This window comes from Passer domesticus, chromosome 6 (genome assembly GCF_036417665.1).
Source record: "Passer domesticus isolate bPasDom1 chromosome 6, bPasDom1.hap1, whole genome shotgun sequence".
Taxonomy (NCBI): Eukaryota; Metazoa; Chordata; class Aves; order Passeriformes; family Passeridae; genus Passer; species Passer domesticus.
Genome location: NC_087479.1, coordinates 72,576,436 through 72,592,293, shown reverse-complemented (window position 1 = coordinate 72,592,293; position 15,858 = coordinate 72,576,436). Strand labels below are relative to the sequence as shown.

The 15,858-nt window shown below is 49.2% G+C and overlaps 1 protein-coding gene across 1 annotated transcript in view; it reads left to right on the top strand.

Annotated features, from left to right (window-relative positions):
• LOC135304013 (zinc finger and SCAN domain-containing protein 2-like) overlaps window positions 1–12,525 on the top strand; it is a 291,747-nt gene extending 279,222 nt beyond the window's left edge. Inside the window, exon 5 of the mRNA XM_064426324.1 lies at window positions 11,965–12,525. Within this exon, the coding sequence (XP_064282394.1) occupies window positions 11,965–12,525 (561 nt within the window). The remainder of the gene's footprint in view (window positions 1–11,964) is intronic.
• Window positions 12,526–15,858: the final 3,333 nt, after the last annotated feature.

Below are 15,858 nucleotides of genomic sequence, written 5' to 3'. Positions count from 1 at the left end.
CCTAGGTTTTGCTGTAGTCCCTAAAGCTTCATAAAAAGGCGGGTTAACAGTATAGCACAACCAGCATTCATTGGTTAAATTTGGGTTCGTAGTATTGAGAACTCTGAATGTAGCTTGCATCACTTTCCACAGCATACTATACTCCCGAGCAGGTGGAGCTGTTAGTGGCCAATCTCCCGACTGAGTCGGCTTCCTTGTGAGATTTTCTACTAATGAATAATTGCCCCTTTCTCTCTTTCTCCCTTCTTCAGTAATTACGGGGTTCGGCCCCACAGGTTCTGGGTCATGAGGGACTGGCTCTTTTCTAATCAGGAAGTGCCCCCCCCGATCCTTTCCTGGTTCCCATAATCTTGCCCCCCAGGTTTTTCCGGTGACCCAAACTGGATCGCTAATTTTGTCATTGGTCACGTTTATCTGAATAGACTGGCAGTTCCCCCCCGTTGTCACTCCACCGGCAAAATCAAATCGGGGAGGGGTACAGCCCCATGGGTACCATCCGACTCTTATGTATGAGTCCCTCCCTCCTCCTGGGGTAAAACCATGAGCTATGGTTTCACATCCCCAATATCCACAATAAAAGTGTCCAGGATAGTTGCAGTATGGTTTCCCTGGATTCGACGCTGGGCACATATAAAACCCTATCCTATTTAGACAGGGTTTAGCCTGGATAATGTCACATAGCTGACACCTAAAGGAGGGGACTCCTGAAGTTATAGTTGTTGCTATGACTCGGTGATCTTCCCATCTAATAAGTGACCATTTGAAGGGTTCATGGCTTACGCCATCCCCTAGTGTTTCCCTGATCAATAACCATATCATCAATATTCGCATTAAAGTTGAGTAACATCCACTGCCAGTATGGGTATGAATAATCAGCCTGTCCAGTTTCACCCTTTCTCCAACTTGAGTCCTTTGGCCCTTCTGATCCCTGCCTGTAAGCTCTATTGGTGCTCCCATTTTGTGAAGTTCCATCCTTCCACTAAGTGTCCCTCCGCCTCGCTCGTCAACTAGTTTGCGACTAGTTACGAGGGCTGTTATCTTCTCGGCGGCAAGGATCTTCTGAGGGATGGAGCTTGCACTTCTTTCGCCTCTTAAGAGGGTTAACAGGAAGTCGCACCTGTAGCTGTTGTTTCGCTTGCGAGTTTTACCCTTGCAAGGACCAAGAGACTGGTTAGGATACTCTAGAGTCTTTTCCCAAGTTATCCCTCCCAATAAGGTCGGCAAGTATTTTCTGGGAGCCCCCCCTCTCTGGCAGTGGACTCACCACAACCTTTTACAAAGTTTATGACAGGGACGGATTGACCTGGCTTTTCTTGATATGTAGGCGTTCAAATTTAGCAATCCAATTATTTAAAGCTGTGTCTGGGTCTATGTCCTTTCCTAGGGGTCCGACTATTGAAGTCCTTAAGTGTGGTACCGTATGTCGGCACCTTGCAGTTAGAATACGGGAATTGGCGATCTGTCGGCACTTTTTCAACCAACATTTAATTTGCCACCTTGCCCATGCTAACAAGAGCTGTTCTGGGGTCTCATACACACTCCGAAATTGAGTATAAGGTATTCCGTTCTCTCTTTCTAATGCTAGAGCCCAATCTTCCCTCCTAATGTCCTTGCCTGCACACCTCCCGCACCACAAGTGATAGATCAACCTTTGTTCTTTCCAGTAAACCTTATTACAACCACCGCATTTAAAGGCTACCCATGCCTCACAAAGTTCTTTTCCACAGCTACAGCAGGGACTGCGTTTAAAAGGTCGGAACGAGGGTTCCTCTTGAGGTCCATAAGTTTCAATCCACCAGACCCAGTTGTCTGGAGGATTCGCTATGGCTTCTCGAGCTGCTGAGTTGAAGCGTGCCAAACTTAGTAGATACGGCTGCAAAGTTAATGACAGTTTCTGTTGGACCCTCCTTTGGTCCGCTGGTCCTAGCCTTTCCCATTGCTCAGTCATCGGGATGACGGCCCATTTCTGGTTTTTTTGGTGAATGTCAGTCTTAGGCCGTCTGGGGGTCCTTTTATTCTCCACTGACAGTTCTGTGGATGCTCAGGAAAGTTGGAAGGGTTCACTGGTCCTTTTACTCGACTAGCGTGAGTCCACCCTTTTTCTGCAGTTCTCACAGCAGTGTCTGTGGTGAGCAGGGTAAGATATGGGCCTTCCCACCTTGGGGTTAAGGGACTTTCCTTCCAACTCTTGATTAACACCCAGTCTCCTGGCTGAACCTGGTGTAATACAAGATTCAAAGGAGGTCGTTGAACCCACATTCCCTTTTCCCACAGTTTCTTTCTGTATTTTTCCAAGGTAACCAAATAACTGTTCAAACTCTTATTACTGATATTGGGGTTTATCTGTACTTTTTCCAAGTTGTAGGGCATTCCATATAGCATCTCAAAGGGGGATAGCCCTGTGTCCGCCCAGGGTTGTGTCCTAATGTTCAGTAATGCCAGGGGTATACACTTTACCCAGGACAATTTGGTTTCTAATACTAATTTGGTTAGCTGTTTCTTTATTTCTCCGTTCATTCTCTCCACCCTTCCCGAACTCTGGGGATGATAAGGGGTGTGTTGTTCCCACCTTATTCCTAGGGAGTCGGCTAGATCTTGGGTTACCTTTGAGGTGAAATGCGGCCCTTTGTCTGAGTCTATGGTTTCAGGTACCCCATATCTTGGCACTATTTCCTCTAATAGGATTCTTACCACAGTATGGGCGGTTTCTCTGGTAGTTGGGAATGCTTCTACATAATGGGTAAGGTGGTCTACCATTACTAAGAGGTATCGTGTCCGCCCTACCTTTGGAAGTTCAGTAAAGTCAATTTGTATATGTGAAAATGGTCTCTTTGCCAACGGCCGACCCCCTGGGGGCAACTTCCTCAGGTTGCTTCGATTAACCCTTAAACATGTTGGGCAACTCTTGGTAATGTATTTGGCGATATCATGTAGCCCTATAGTCATATATTGGGTTGCAAAATGGTCTGCTAACCCTTGTGCTCCCCAATGTGTACCTTGGTGTAGTTTATACAGGACTCTTTGGGCTACGGCTTTTGGCAAGATTTTCCGCTTATCCCGAGTTACCCATTCCCCATTGAGTTTAGACAGTCCCATTTTCTTCAATTTGTCCTCCTCTTCAGGAGTGAAGACCAATGCTGGATCTTCCTGACTATCCTGCTCCCTTGGTTTTTCTCTCAAGAGCATTTCTCTAGCCGCTGCTCGTTTAGCCTCTTGATCTGCTGCATTATTACCCCTAGTCTTGAGGTCTGTTCCTACTTGGTGGCCTTTCAAATGTACTACTGCTATCCTTTTTGGTCCCCTCAGGGCTTGCAGTACTTCAGTTATCAATTGTTGATGGACTAGTCCCTTCCCTTGTGAGTTTACTAATCCCCTTTCTTCCCATAATTTTCCAAAGGTATGTACCACCCCAAACCCATATCTAGAATCGGTATATATCGTTCCCTCTTTCCCTTTTAAGAGCTTCAAAGCTCTTAGAATAGCGTATAGTTCACAGGCTTGTGCTGACCAGGATTTATCTAAGGCCCCTGATTCCACTACTTGTAAGTCTGTGCCCCCAATAATAGCGTATCCTGATTGGCGTTTCCCATCTACCACCCGGGAGGACCCATCTATGAACAACTTTTCTCCTTCGTCTAGCTCTTCTTCTTCCAGGTCAGGCCTAATCTTGGTTTGTTCTTCAATAGTTATTAAGCAATCATGTATTAAAGGTGCTTCTTCTACATTCCCGAACAAAAAGGTAGCCGGATTTTGAATAGCAGTTGTTTCTAAGGTAAAATTTGGTGCTTCTAGTAAAATCCCCTCATATTTCAGGAGCCTAGCATCTGATATCCATTTATCTGCTTTTTTCTGCATTACGCTCCTGATATTATGGGGGGAGAAAACCTTAAGACTACTGTTAAAGGTAATTTTCCTAGCTTCTTCAACTAATAAAGTGCATCCGGCTAACATTTGTAAACACGTAGGCCATCCCCTGCTCACGGGGTCCAAAAGTTTCGATAAGTACGCTACAGGTTTCCTCTTGTCTGCCCATTCTTGGGTTAGTACTCCAAAGGCAATTCCCCCTTCTATATTAACGAATAAATAAAAGGGTCTTTTTAAGTCAGGGAGACTTAGAACTGGAGCATGCACCAAGCTCTCCTTTAATTCTTTCAGATTTTCTGTATCCTCCTGAGTCCATTTCATCCACCCATCCTGAGTCAATTTTTGGTATAAAAACCTGGCCTTACTACTGTAATTCTCTATCCACTGTCTACAGTATCCTGTTAAACCCAAGATTTGTCTGATTTGTCTCTTGTTCTTGGGGGTTGGCAATGATAGGATAGCCTGCACCCTTTCCGGATCTATTCTTTTCTCACCTCGTCTTAGATAGTGTCCTAAGTACTTTACCTCTTCCTCTACAAACTGCAGCTTAGCCTTCGAAACCTTTAGTCCTATAAGCCCCAGGAAATTCAAAAGTTTTATGCTTTCTCTTCTTACTCCTTCCTCATCTTTCCCTGCTAACAATAGATCGTCTACATATTGTATCAGGGTTATCCCCGGTTCAGTTTGGTAATCCTCTAAAATTTGTTCCAAAGCTTGTCCAAATAAATTAGGGGATTCTGTAAAGCCCTGGGGTAACACCGTCCATCTAAGCTGTTGTTTTCTCCCTGTCTCTGGGTCTTCCCATTCGAAGGCGAAATAATCCCTGCTTGCTTCATCTAAGGGGCAAGCCCAAAAGGCATCCTTCAGGTCGATTACACTGTACCAGTGGTTATCCGGGCTTAGTTTGCTCAATAATGTGTAGGGGTTAGCCACCACTGGGAACCTAGCTATCGTCCTCTTGTTTATTTCTCTCAGGTCATGTACTAAACGATAAGACCCGTTTGACTTCTTTACTGGTAAAATTGGGGTATTATAAGGGGACATACAGGGTTCTAATAATCCTTGTTTGATTAGTCTATCGATTTCCGGTTTCAACCCTTTGCTCCCTTCCAAAGACATCGGGTATTGTTTTATTCTTACTGGAATCTCCGGATTTTTAATGGTTACCTTGAAGGGGGTAATTTCTAATCTGCCGGCACTATCCGGATTATACCATACTTCAGGGTTGATTTTTCTCTCATCTTCTAATCTTAGGGGACACAACTTAATCTGAATCTCCTGTTCTACCACCTTGATTTGAATACCTAATTCTACAATCATATCTCTACCTAATAGTTATAATCTGATTCTGGTACTAATAGAAAATCCCCAATACCCATCTTGGAGTCCGATTCTACTACTACCTCTTTTATAACTTTAACTTCGAACGGTTCCCCTTTTGCTCCCACTACTGTAACAGTCTCCCTAGATAACTTACACCCTCTAGGTAATGACTGGAGTGTGGACCTTTCAGCTCCAGTATCAACCAGGAAGGTAATATCCTGGCCCTGGGGACCTACCTTCAATTTTACCAAGGGCTCCCTTTGATGTTTCTGGGTCCCCAAGAGATAGAGCCCCTGACCCCCCTAGTCCTCCTTAAACTCCTTCTCGTCCCAAATCCGCGTCCAACATTCCCTCTTAAAGTGTCCTCTCCGTCCGCAGTAAAAGCACACCTTCAGTTCCTGTTTATCCCGTGGGCTTTTCTGCCCACTCCGCCTCAATTCCCTTCTGTCCTGTTCGGGTCTCCTATCCGTTCCCTGGCCTTCGCGCACTGCCGCCATCATTATTCGGGCTTGTCTCCTATCTCGCTCTTCCTCTCTCCTCACGTACACTCTCTGAGCTTCTCTTAGCAACTCGTCTAACCCTCTATCTTGCCAATCCTCTAATTTCTGTATTTTCCTTCTGATGTCCTCCCAGGATTTGGAAACGAAGTGTACCTTTAGCACTGCCTGTCCCATCTGTCCATCTGGATCCATTCCTGAATACAACTGAAAATTCTTCCTTAATCTTTCTAGCCATTCAGTGGGGGTCTCATCCTTTTTCTGTCTTTCGTTAAAGGCTTTATTAATATTCTGTCCTCTTGGGACAGACTCCCTGATTCCCTGCACAATTATTGTTCTGAGGTCTTGCATGTGCACTCTATGGGCCGGGTCCTGATGATCCCAATTAGGATTTTGCAATGGCCATTTTATATCTGCTGCCGGCCCCTGCGCGTGCTGCGCATCCCAGATACGCATTCCCTCTCTTCTAATAATATTTTTTTCCTCTGCCGTAAATAGGATATTCAGTATGGATTGTAATTCCTCCCAGGTGTACATATTAGGTCCTAAGAATTGATCTACCCGCTCGGCCACTCCAAGCGGGTCCTCCAGAAGGTGTCCCATTTCTTTCTTAAATTCCCTAACATCTCCCGAGCTTAGGGGCACCGATACAAACCCTATGCCGGCCTGGGGTCCCCCCATAGGCATTTCCCTTAAGGGGTATAAACCTTTCTTGGTTCGACTTCGAGTCATTGGCCCTGTATATTCGGGCCCATCCGAATCCGAGTCTGTCCCTGCTGGTGCACTCGGAGGAGCCTCCGCTGCCTGTGCTTGGGGTGGGAGTACATAAGGAGGGGGTGGTACCAAAGTGTCTTCTGGTCTATTCCCCTTTTTCTTGCTCTTATTCCCTTTCGATGTTTCAGAAAGTTTGAAGAGAAACACTTCGGGTCTCTCTGCCCAAACTTTAGCATAATTACTCTCCTCCTGAGCGCAGGGGGGTCCTCTACTATTTACCCAGATATTTAAGGTTTGCCTTACCCAATCTTCTGAAGAGCCAAATACAGGCCAAAACACACCCTTGGAGATTTCTTTCCCTCCCCATACTTCCACACAATAGTGAATCATTTTAGCCTTATCCTTGTCCCGTGTGCCTGGAAAGTGTTGCCAGTTTTCTATAATAAATCCTAAAGGGCTTTCCCTAGGTATTGGAGGGAGTTTCACCTCGGCAGGGGGCTTACTCTTCCCCTGTCCCATTCTTCCGGAGTGCCTTCTTTCACACAATCAACTTTCGCTTCCCCTGGTTCGTGGCCCAAGCCCTCGCGGGTCAATGGGAAACACACTACTGGGGGTCCGCACTCACTTGGAAAGTCTGGCTGCCAGCTCTCCTCTCACACACCACACACTCGCCACACTCCGGGATCCCAACCCCGCCCGGACGGATCCCGTAATACTTACGCGTCCCGCGTCTTCGTCCGGACTTTGTGCACAAATCTTTTAAGGGGTCTCCTTGGGCCCGCAACCTCCCTTTGCTTTCTCCTTTCCTCTTTTCGGGGTTCGTCGGTCGGGGCCGGGAGCGGGTCCCTCAGGTCCCGGGGCCTCCGAATCGGAGGGGCGCCCCCCCCGGTATTGAGAGACCTCTCTGACGGCCACCGATCCGAGTCACGGCACCAAGTTGTTATGAAATGAGCGCAATGGGCCAGTCGGGTCAATTATATAGCCAATTTATTAATACAGAAAAGAGAAAGCAAATCGCAGCGCTGGGCGGCGGGGGAGTCCTCGCTCCATCAACTGCCGCGCCGAAAGCTGTCCCGTTCCCCTTTTTGTACCCCCCGCTCTCTTAGCCCCATCGCATTTCCGGTGCTTCTCCGCGCATGTTCGCTCGGTTGTTAGAGGGTCTCCTTCTGCCTCCTGGTGGTCGTCGAATAGGGCCTCTGGTACTTTTCCTCGGCGCCCCCCCTCTCTGGGAACCTGGGACTGGGAACAACTTGTATTTTGATTAGCTCAGCAATGTTTAGTCTCATATGTTATCGCATGCTAGTTGACAGTTACTTATTTACATTATGTTTCCTCCTGTTTTTAGTGAACAAGAAGGTCACATTCCCATCACAACCTTATGCTTTCTCCTGTTTTTAGTGAACAAAAAGGTCATATTCCCATCACAGTAGCCACAAATTTTATGCAAGCACAAATTTGCTAAGACCTTTTAAAGTGCAGTTTTCCTGAAAGAAACAACAATGTGGAATTTGGCAATCTGCCCAGCAAACCAGCAGCTTCTTGAAATTGTATTTAGTGTAATTCCAGATGGTCAATTTACCAGCATTTCTGTTAAAGAACCTCTGGCCAGTGCCACGGTGGGGGGGCCTGGCAGAGCCGCGCCGGGGGCTCATGGGAACCGCGCCAGGAGCAGCCGAGCCACGCACCCCAAACTGCCCACGGTTCCCCCTCCTGCCCCAGAGCCTGTGAATGTGCCTCCGTGCCAGAGGGAAGGGGAAGGAGATCCCCCAGTGCATCCCCAGCAGGACAGCGTTGGCAGTGGGTTGTCCTGCAGCCAGGGGCCATGCTGGGCTGGGAGATGGAGCAGGAGAGAGGGGGAAAGGGGAACTGACTTCCTCCTCACCTGCCTGAATGTCTCTGGGCATCTTCCTCTTCCTTGCAGTCTCGTCCTCCATTGGGCCAAGATTTGGGAATGGGAAATCCTGGTTTGGGGAAAATCAAGGGATGAGCACCGTGAGGCTGAAGGTCCTCTGCCCAAGTCCATCTCTAGAAGTCACCTGCTGTCCAGAAAAACCTTCAAAAAGCACAAGTGAATCTAAAAAAGCCACCAGGAGTGTCCCATTTCCAGTCTCATCCCTCTGGAATTCTGGTGGTCCCCCCTCTCATGGCTGCCAAGGATCCCATGGGTCCTGGGGATCCCCCCTCTCCAGGGTCCTGCTTAGGGATGCTGGGGGATTTTGGGGTCCCATGGTCCCTGTCTCCTGCCTCCCCTCAACCCAGCCACTTTGGGCTCCCTCCTCTCCCTACCGCCCTGTCCTGGTTTAAGGCAAATTTGGGAGACAACCTCCAAAAGGGGTTTCCTCTAGAAAGAAAATTTAAGCGGCTCCTCCCCCAACCAGATCTGGAAAATATCTCCTTGGAGAAAAGTGGAAAAAAAACTGGTAATTTAACAAGCAAAGTATTCACCAGCCAGCAAGAACTGAACACTATTAAACAATAAATCCTCTTGCCACTCCAAAAGAGATGGCAAATTCAGCAAGTCCGTCCGTGGGCTTTAGCTTGGCTCCCTCAGTCTCTTATCAGTTCCTCCAGCACTGGAAATGCCGTGAACCAGGCTCAGCCCAATGGGTCACAGTTACAAGCTATCGGTGCCCTTCTGGGTGTTCAGTGCAGAGCAGGTTTAAACAGCTCCAAAGAGAAAGAAAAATCACAGTACAGGAAACTTATAAACTTATCTGCCTCAGTGAGCTAAAAACTAACTAAAACCAAAGGAGAGCCCTGTCCTGCCATCTGTCTGTCCAGGAGCCAGAATGTGGAGGAGTGAATGCAGTTTCTAAAACAAACTGCTCGCTTCTTCCTGCCTCCCTTTGCTCTCAGAACCAGCCTTAAGGTGCAGAACTCATTTCTGTGCTAAACAGACAAATGGGGGTATGAGCATGATCCCAGGTTCAGCTCTTATGGGAGTTTGGAGTGTGTCTGTCCCTCTGACCCCGATGATGTTTGGGCAGGGTCACACCAGGGCTGAGAGGGACAGAGACCTCCCTGGCCTCCCCAGGGATGAGAAGGTCAGAGAGCCCACCCAGCCCCGAGCACCCTCAGTGGTGAGAGGGACACAGAGCCCCTGGTCCCCAGCCCTGCACAAGCATTCCCTGAGGCCAGAGGGATGGTGACCCCTGAGCATCCCCCAGGGCGAGGGGACAGAGACCCCGAGCATCCCCTGGGCTGAGAGGGACAGAACTGCCCTGAGCATCCCATGCCAGAAGGTGAGAGGGAGACCCGCCAGGGATTCCCTGGGGTGAGAATAATGGAGACCCCCTGGGGAATGGCCTGGGGTGACAGGGACAGGGACAACCCCCACAAGCCCCTCCCAAGCATCCCCCAGTGTGAGAGGCACAGAGACCCCTCGAGCAATCCCTGGGCACTGGACAAAATAAACTTGGCAGAAATCAAATTTTACTCTGCATTAATCACTTTGATGAATATTTGATTTTCCCACAAGTAACATGTGATTAAAATGCAAACAAATCCAATACATTAGTAAACTGATAATAGAAGCAATTCTGTGGCAATTCCAAGTTTCATTGGTTGCTGCACAGCTCCAGCTCAGCTGCTGGCAGGTTCCCATAAAAGAAAAGTGGAAATTTGGCCCACTATAGATTACTAAAAGGAAGAGAAAGCACTGTGGGGCTGTCACAAAGGTGACAGGGACGAAGAGAATAATGATTCTCACATTTGGCAAAGTCCCTAAGCCTGTGAATTTGGCATTTATTCAGGAATTTAGCTGCTTGAGCTGGGCTTCTCGTGGAACTTTTAGCAGCCTTGTGTTCCTTACTTTGGGGTGAATGAACCTTATCAACCTTGCTGGTATCATTTGCTGCCTTTCCTCCAGTGTTTTTAAGAAACTTTTCAAGGAAGGACAACAAAACATTTTCTTTCCACTGGCAACCCAGCCACCTAAAGCCTTTTTCCTCATCAGTTCTCCCATAAGTTACTCAGATGAAGCTGCATCCAAGTTTCCAAGAGTTCATCCAGAGAGAACCACAACCTCCTCAGAGGAGGGAACCATGCTATTGTCAAAGGCACTTGGGGCAAAGAACAGTGTCTAAACTCACTGTGCCCAAATAATGTTGCAGTCTGGTTAAGAAAATTATTAGAGAGATGCTTCTGCCGCAATTAAGGTGCTACCAAGACCAAATCCAAAGTGGATTTTTTTGAACAGGAAATGTGAGGTAGAGAAAGAGAAAAAGAGAGAAGAGGGGGTAGGGCAAGGTAGTGAAGGGGACAGAGACCTCCCATGGCAGGGCAAGTGTGACATTGTCCCCTGTGTGTGTGGCTTTCCTGGGGTGAGGGTTTTACACCTGAGCCAGTTCGGGCAAGGGGGGGTGGTATTCACCCCCCCCCCCCCAAGCAGGGATTACCCCACTGTTTCAGGTTGCAGTGCAAGATGTAACCAAATGCATGTTTTCCATCACCACCTTTAGAAACTGTTATAAACAGGCAGGGCAGTGTTCTTTATCTCTTCCATGTCTCAGCCCTGATAACGCCCTCCAGGGGCCATCTTCTGTGAATGGGCCATTGAGTGTCCCTGCAGGACTGGCAAAATGACATCATCCCATTGTGGGATGCTCCGCCCAGGGGGAGGAGCCAAGCATTCCTACCTGGATATAAGCTGATGCATGCAACAGCAGGAGCACCTTGCCTACTGGATTGCCAGAGGACAAGAGCTCCATAGGCACCACTGGGCCTTCAGAGGAAGACCAGACCCTTCTACAGGATCACTGCTTTGACAGAATCACGTTCCTCACTGCAACAGGACTGCAGCCACCATTTAATGGGACTGCTACCACCATCCTGAGCAACAGGGTGCCAGGTTATATCCTGACAGTTTAAGGCAGTGTTTCTGTATCATTGTCTCGATCTTAATTTTCTTATTAAATTAAATTAAATTAAAATATAAATTTCTTATTAAATTGTAATTCTGGCTTAAAATCTCCCCTTGGTACAAAACTCAATGCACTCATCTCTTGTTTTCCTCCCAAAACAGAATTTCCCATCCCAAAACCACCGCCAGATGGAGGAGAAGGCTGCGAGGAAGAGGAAGATGTCCCGGGACCACCAGGTAAGTGAGGAGGAAGTCACAGCCCATTTCGCCCTCTCTCCTGCTCCATCTCCTTGCACAGCACAGCCCAAGGCTGCAGGACAGCCCTGCTTCCAACTCCATAATGCCAGGGATGCATGCAGGGGAGGATCTCCTTCCCCTTCCCTCTGGCACGGAGGCAAATCCCATCCTCTCCTTGCCCTGCCTTCCTCAGACAAGGAGGTAAGGATGGAGACCAGCAAGGACAAATCTCCACAGCAGAACCTTGTGGAAGAGGCCGTTTTGAGTGGCTCCGTGGCACAGGAATCCATTGGGGAAGAAATTTCCCTGAGATCCTGTAGGAGGAGGAGCTCCAAACCCAGCCCCGGGTGCTCTGAGGAGGAAAGACCCACCCTGTGCCAGGAAGGTGGACAGAGCTTCAGCCAGAGCTCAGAGCTGGTGGTCCATAAGCAGATTGATGATGGGGAGAAGCCCTACAAGTGCTTGGAGTGTGGGAAGAGCTTCAGGCGGAGCAGCACCTTGATCTGCCACCAGATGATCCACACTGGGGAATGGGCCTACGAGTGTGGGGAGTGTGGGAAGGGCTTCAGCTACAGATCCACCCTTGTGACCCACCAACGCATCCACACTGGGGACAGGCCCTATGAATGCCTTGAGCGTCAGCAGAGATTTCAGACCCGCTCCACTCTCCTCAGGCACCAGAGGATTCACACTGATGAGAGGCCCTTCCTCTGCCCTGACTGCGGGAAGGGCTTCAAGCGCAATTCCCACCTCATCACCCACCAGCGCATTCACACTGGGGAGAGGCCCTACGAGTGCCGCACCTGTCAGAAGAGGTTTCACACCAGCTCCAATCTCCGCCTGCATGAGCGGATTCATACAGAGGAGAGGCCCTTCCGCTGCCCTGACTGTGGGAAGGGCTTCAAGAACAACTTCACCCTTGTCAGGCATAGGCGCATCCACACTGGGGAGAGACCCTACGAGTGTCCGCGGTGTGGCAAGAGCTTCACTCAGAGCTCTGACTTGACCAGACACCAATGGAGTCACTGATAAGGGAAGCCCTGCAAATTCCCCAACTGCTGGAAGAGCTTCATGCGCTGCTGCAGCTTCATCCCCCATTGGATGACCCATGTTGGGAAGAGCCCTGGTGATCCATGTTCCCTGTGGTCCATGCTGGGAAGACACCTGTCCCTTTTCCTGCCCCTTCCAATGACATGATGTGGAATTGAAGAATCATGGCCATGGCCGTGACATTACATTCACTCCCACCTCAGGTCATGGCCAGGGGCAGGAAAGGGAGTCTCTCTCTCCCCTCGAGAAGAAGGGTGTCCTTTCCAGGCAGGAGGAAATTGTGTCCAGGAAGAGACAGTCAGCTGAGTTTTGGAACCCAGGAAGTCTCTCTGGATGCCCTGGATGTCTCCAAGCCCTGGCAGGGGCTCGGAGACCCTGGCAGGAAGCCAAAGACACCTGGAAATTCTACCTTAATTCATAGAGCAAATTGCCAACCTTATATAAAGAGTTACGGGCCACAAAAGTTTGAGTAGCATAGTAGTATCAATCACAGGGTGAAGGGAAAAAATTTTGGAGCACTGTACAGAGGGGTTTTGTATGTTGTAGAGGGGGGTTTGAAATTCTGTACATGGGGGTCAGGGGTTCTAAGATGGAGGGATTTGGGCGTGCCCTGTCCTTCTTCTTTCTTCTCCTTGGCATCCGTGTTCAGGATGATGTTGGCATGTGTGGATTGGTTCATGGTGAAGGTACACTTGCTAACAAGGATGAAAAGTATTGGAAATTGAAGGTAAATATCTAATATGTAGTTTTCACTATAAAAGAGACAACCGCCCTGTGGGCGGGAGAGAGTGCCCTTGGCTGTCTTGCTGATCAGAACTCGGCTGGACAGACAGAAAAACTTTGTAGATAAGGAACAATAAATGCAACTGAAGACCAAAAGCAAGAGTCCAGACTCCTTCTTCGAAAGCGCGGCCTGCTCAGAACCACCTTTTCCCGTGCTGGGGCAGAGACAAGTAACAGCTGACCCCGGCAGCTGAATTGTAGTTTTCCATTTTTCTTATCCCTCTTGTTATCAATATTGTTGCTGTTCCTGTTTGTTCCTGATCTTGTTGCTGTTCCCAAAAAATTGTTCCTATTCTAGTCCAGGATCTTTGCCTTCTGTGCTTTCCATGGGAGGCAGGAGGGCAGCAATCGGCAGTGTGGTTTTAGCGGGAGCTGGAAATTGGGGAATCCCATTCATGAACCCCGCCCTGTGGAAACCAAGCATCCCAGCTGGTCCCAGCCCTGGTTGCCATGCTAAGGATCAGATTTGTCACAGGCCCTCAGAGGGGTTCCATGGGATTTGCAAGAGTCTCCAGGCTGTTCAAGAGCTGGAATGTCACAGGCAGAGACAGGGGCTCCATGGACACCTCCCAGGTGTTTCTGGGGATGGTAAAGATCTTCTGTGGTCACAGACAGTCACAGCCATTCCATGGTGACCTCCCAGGGCACCTTGGGCTGCAAAGGCACTGATCTGTCACAGGCACTCACGGGGGGGCTCCGTGGTGACATCCCAGGAGTCCCCAGGCTGCCAAAGAGCCGGGATGTCCCAGACACTCCCAGGGCTTCCTGTCATGGGCAGAGTGGGAGCTTCAGGCAAAAGCTTTAGTTCTTTTTTTGAGAAACTCCTGCTGAGTCATGAGGTGGAGAAATGGCACGCAACACCCACCATGGATCCTCAAACCCCTGTAGGGCCCCTAGGCTTCTAAAATTCATTCTGAAAAAGGAGACTGGGAGTGGCTGGATCAAATCCCAGCCCCAGACTTTTTCAAAGGTGTAGAGATTATACACGTGGAATTGTACCTTAATACAATTTGTCCCACAGGATTAACGATGGTATACCAGATATATTTATGTAAATATGGCTCAGATTGATTCTGATCATGATTAAATAACATGGCTTATTTACACCACAGAGTAAATTTTTTTTTGAAATAGTTATTTACTCCACAATACGGGAACTATAACAATCATTAGAATATTCTGCTCTAGGAAGCAATTTTGAAGTCAACAATGCCTTACTGGAGTTGTTGGAGCCCGTTGCAGGCAGAGCCTCCTGCTCCAGCAGGAACTGCCTTTCCTGTGCCATCAGCAGGGCAGGTCCCACTGCAGGAAAAGCCCCAGGCCAGCCCCAGCACAGGGAAGGCCTCGGGCACAAGGGCAGAGTGCCATGCTGGGAGCTGTGCCAGGCAGAGCCTGAGGCACCAAAGGCACCTTGGCAGCAGCAGCTGCTTGCAGGACATGGCCAGAAGCCTCCCTTGGCAGCCTGGCCTGGTGGCCAGCACTGCAGAGCTGCTGCCTCAGGGCTCATTTCTGGCTGGGCTCTGAAAAGCCACTTCTGCTCCAGGAGCCTGCCTGGGAAGCCATTGGCCCCAGCACCTTGGGGACAAGATATGAATGACAAAACTCTTCATGCCAGCAGAGACAAGGCAGGGGCAGAGGAAAGGGGAGAGCCAGGCCCAGGAGACAGGGCTGCCATGGTGATGGCTGTGAGGTCACTGCCCTGCAGCAGCCTGGCTGCCTTCAGCAGACATTCTAGCCAGAAGCATTGCGAGGGCATCCAGCACATCAGAGAACTCACACAACAGGAATTCTGTGCTTGGGGATGAGTGGGTTTCACTAGGTCAGGTTGCACAAAGCTCCTGCTCTTGGACAATTCCTGGGGTTGGGAATCCACTTTTCTGGGAAAACAGTTGCAGTTTTGTGCCGCTCTCATCATTGTAAAATATTTCCTCCTTCTAACAAATGTAAATCCACCCTCATTCATTTCAGAGATATTGAGCCTTGTTCAGTCACTGCAAGATTTGGGAGAAAATAATTTCGACCACTATTCTTCTATTTTCACAGACCTTGGAGAGGACACAAAAATCTCCCAAGATGGGGTTTGGAGGCATCATCACATAACCAGCGGGAGGAGGCTGCAGGCTCTGGGCTCACTGGTGTGGAGACTGAGGACAGAACAGGAGTAGTCCGGGAGGGAGTGAAGGGTGGTTTCAGAGAGGCTGGAGCTTTTCTTCATAGTGGGAATGAGCCTGAAGAACAAATAATTGTACTAAGTGCAGCTGGGGAGGCCCAGATTGGACACCAGGAGAAAAGCATTCCCCTGCCAGGCCAGAGCTGTGGTGCAACATATCCCCCGGAAGGAGCCTGGAGCAGCCCAAGGCTTTGTGTGGGCAGGCAGAGGCAGGCAGGAGGCAGAGCTGTCAGCAAAGGAAAGGTCCAGCCAGGTGGGGCAGCCAGGGGATGACGACAACCTGCAGGGACAGAGGCACAGGGCAGGGACACCATAGGACAGCCTGGGCTGCACAGGGCACAGGGATGTGCAGCAGCTGC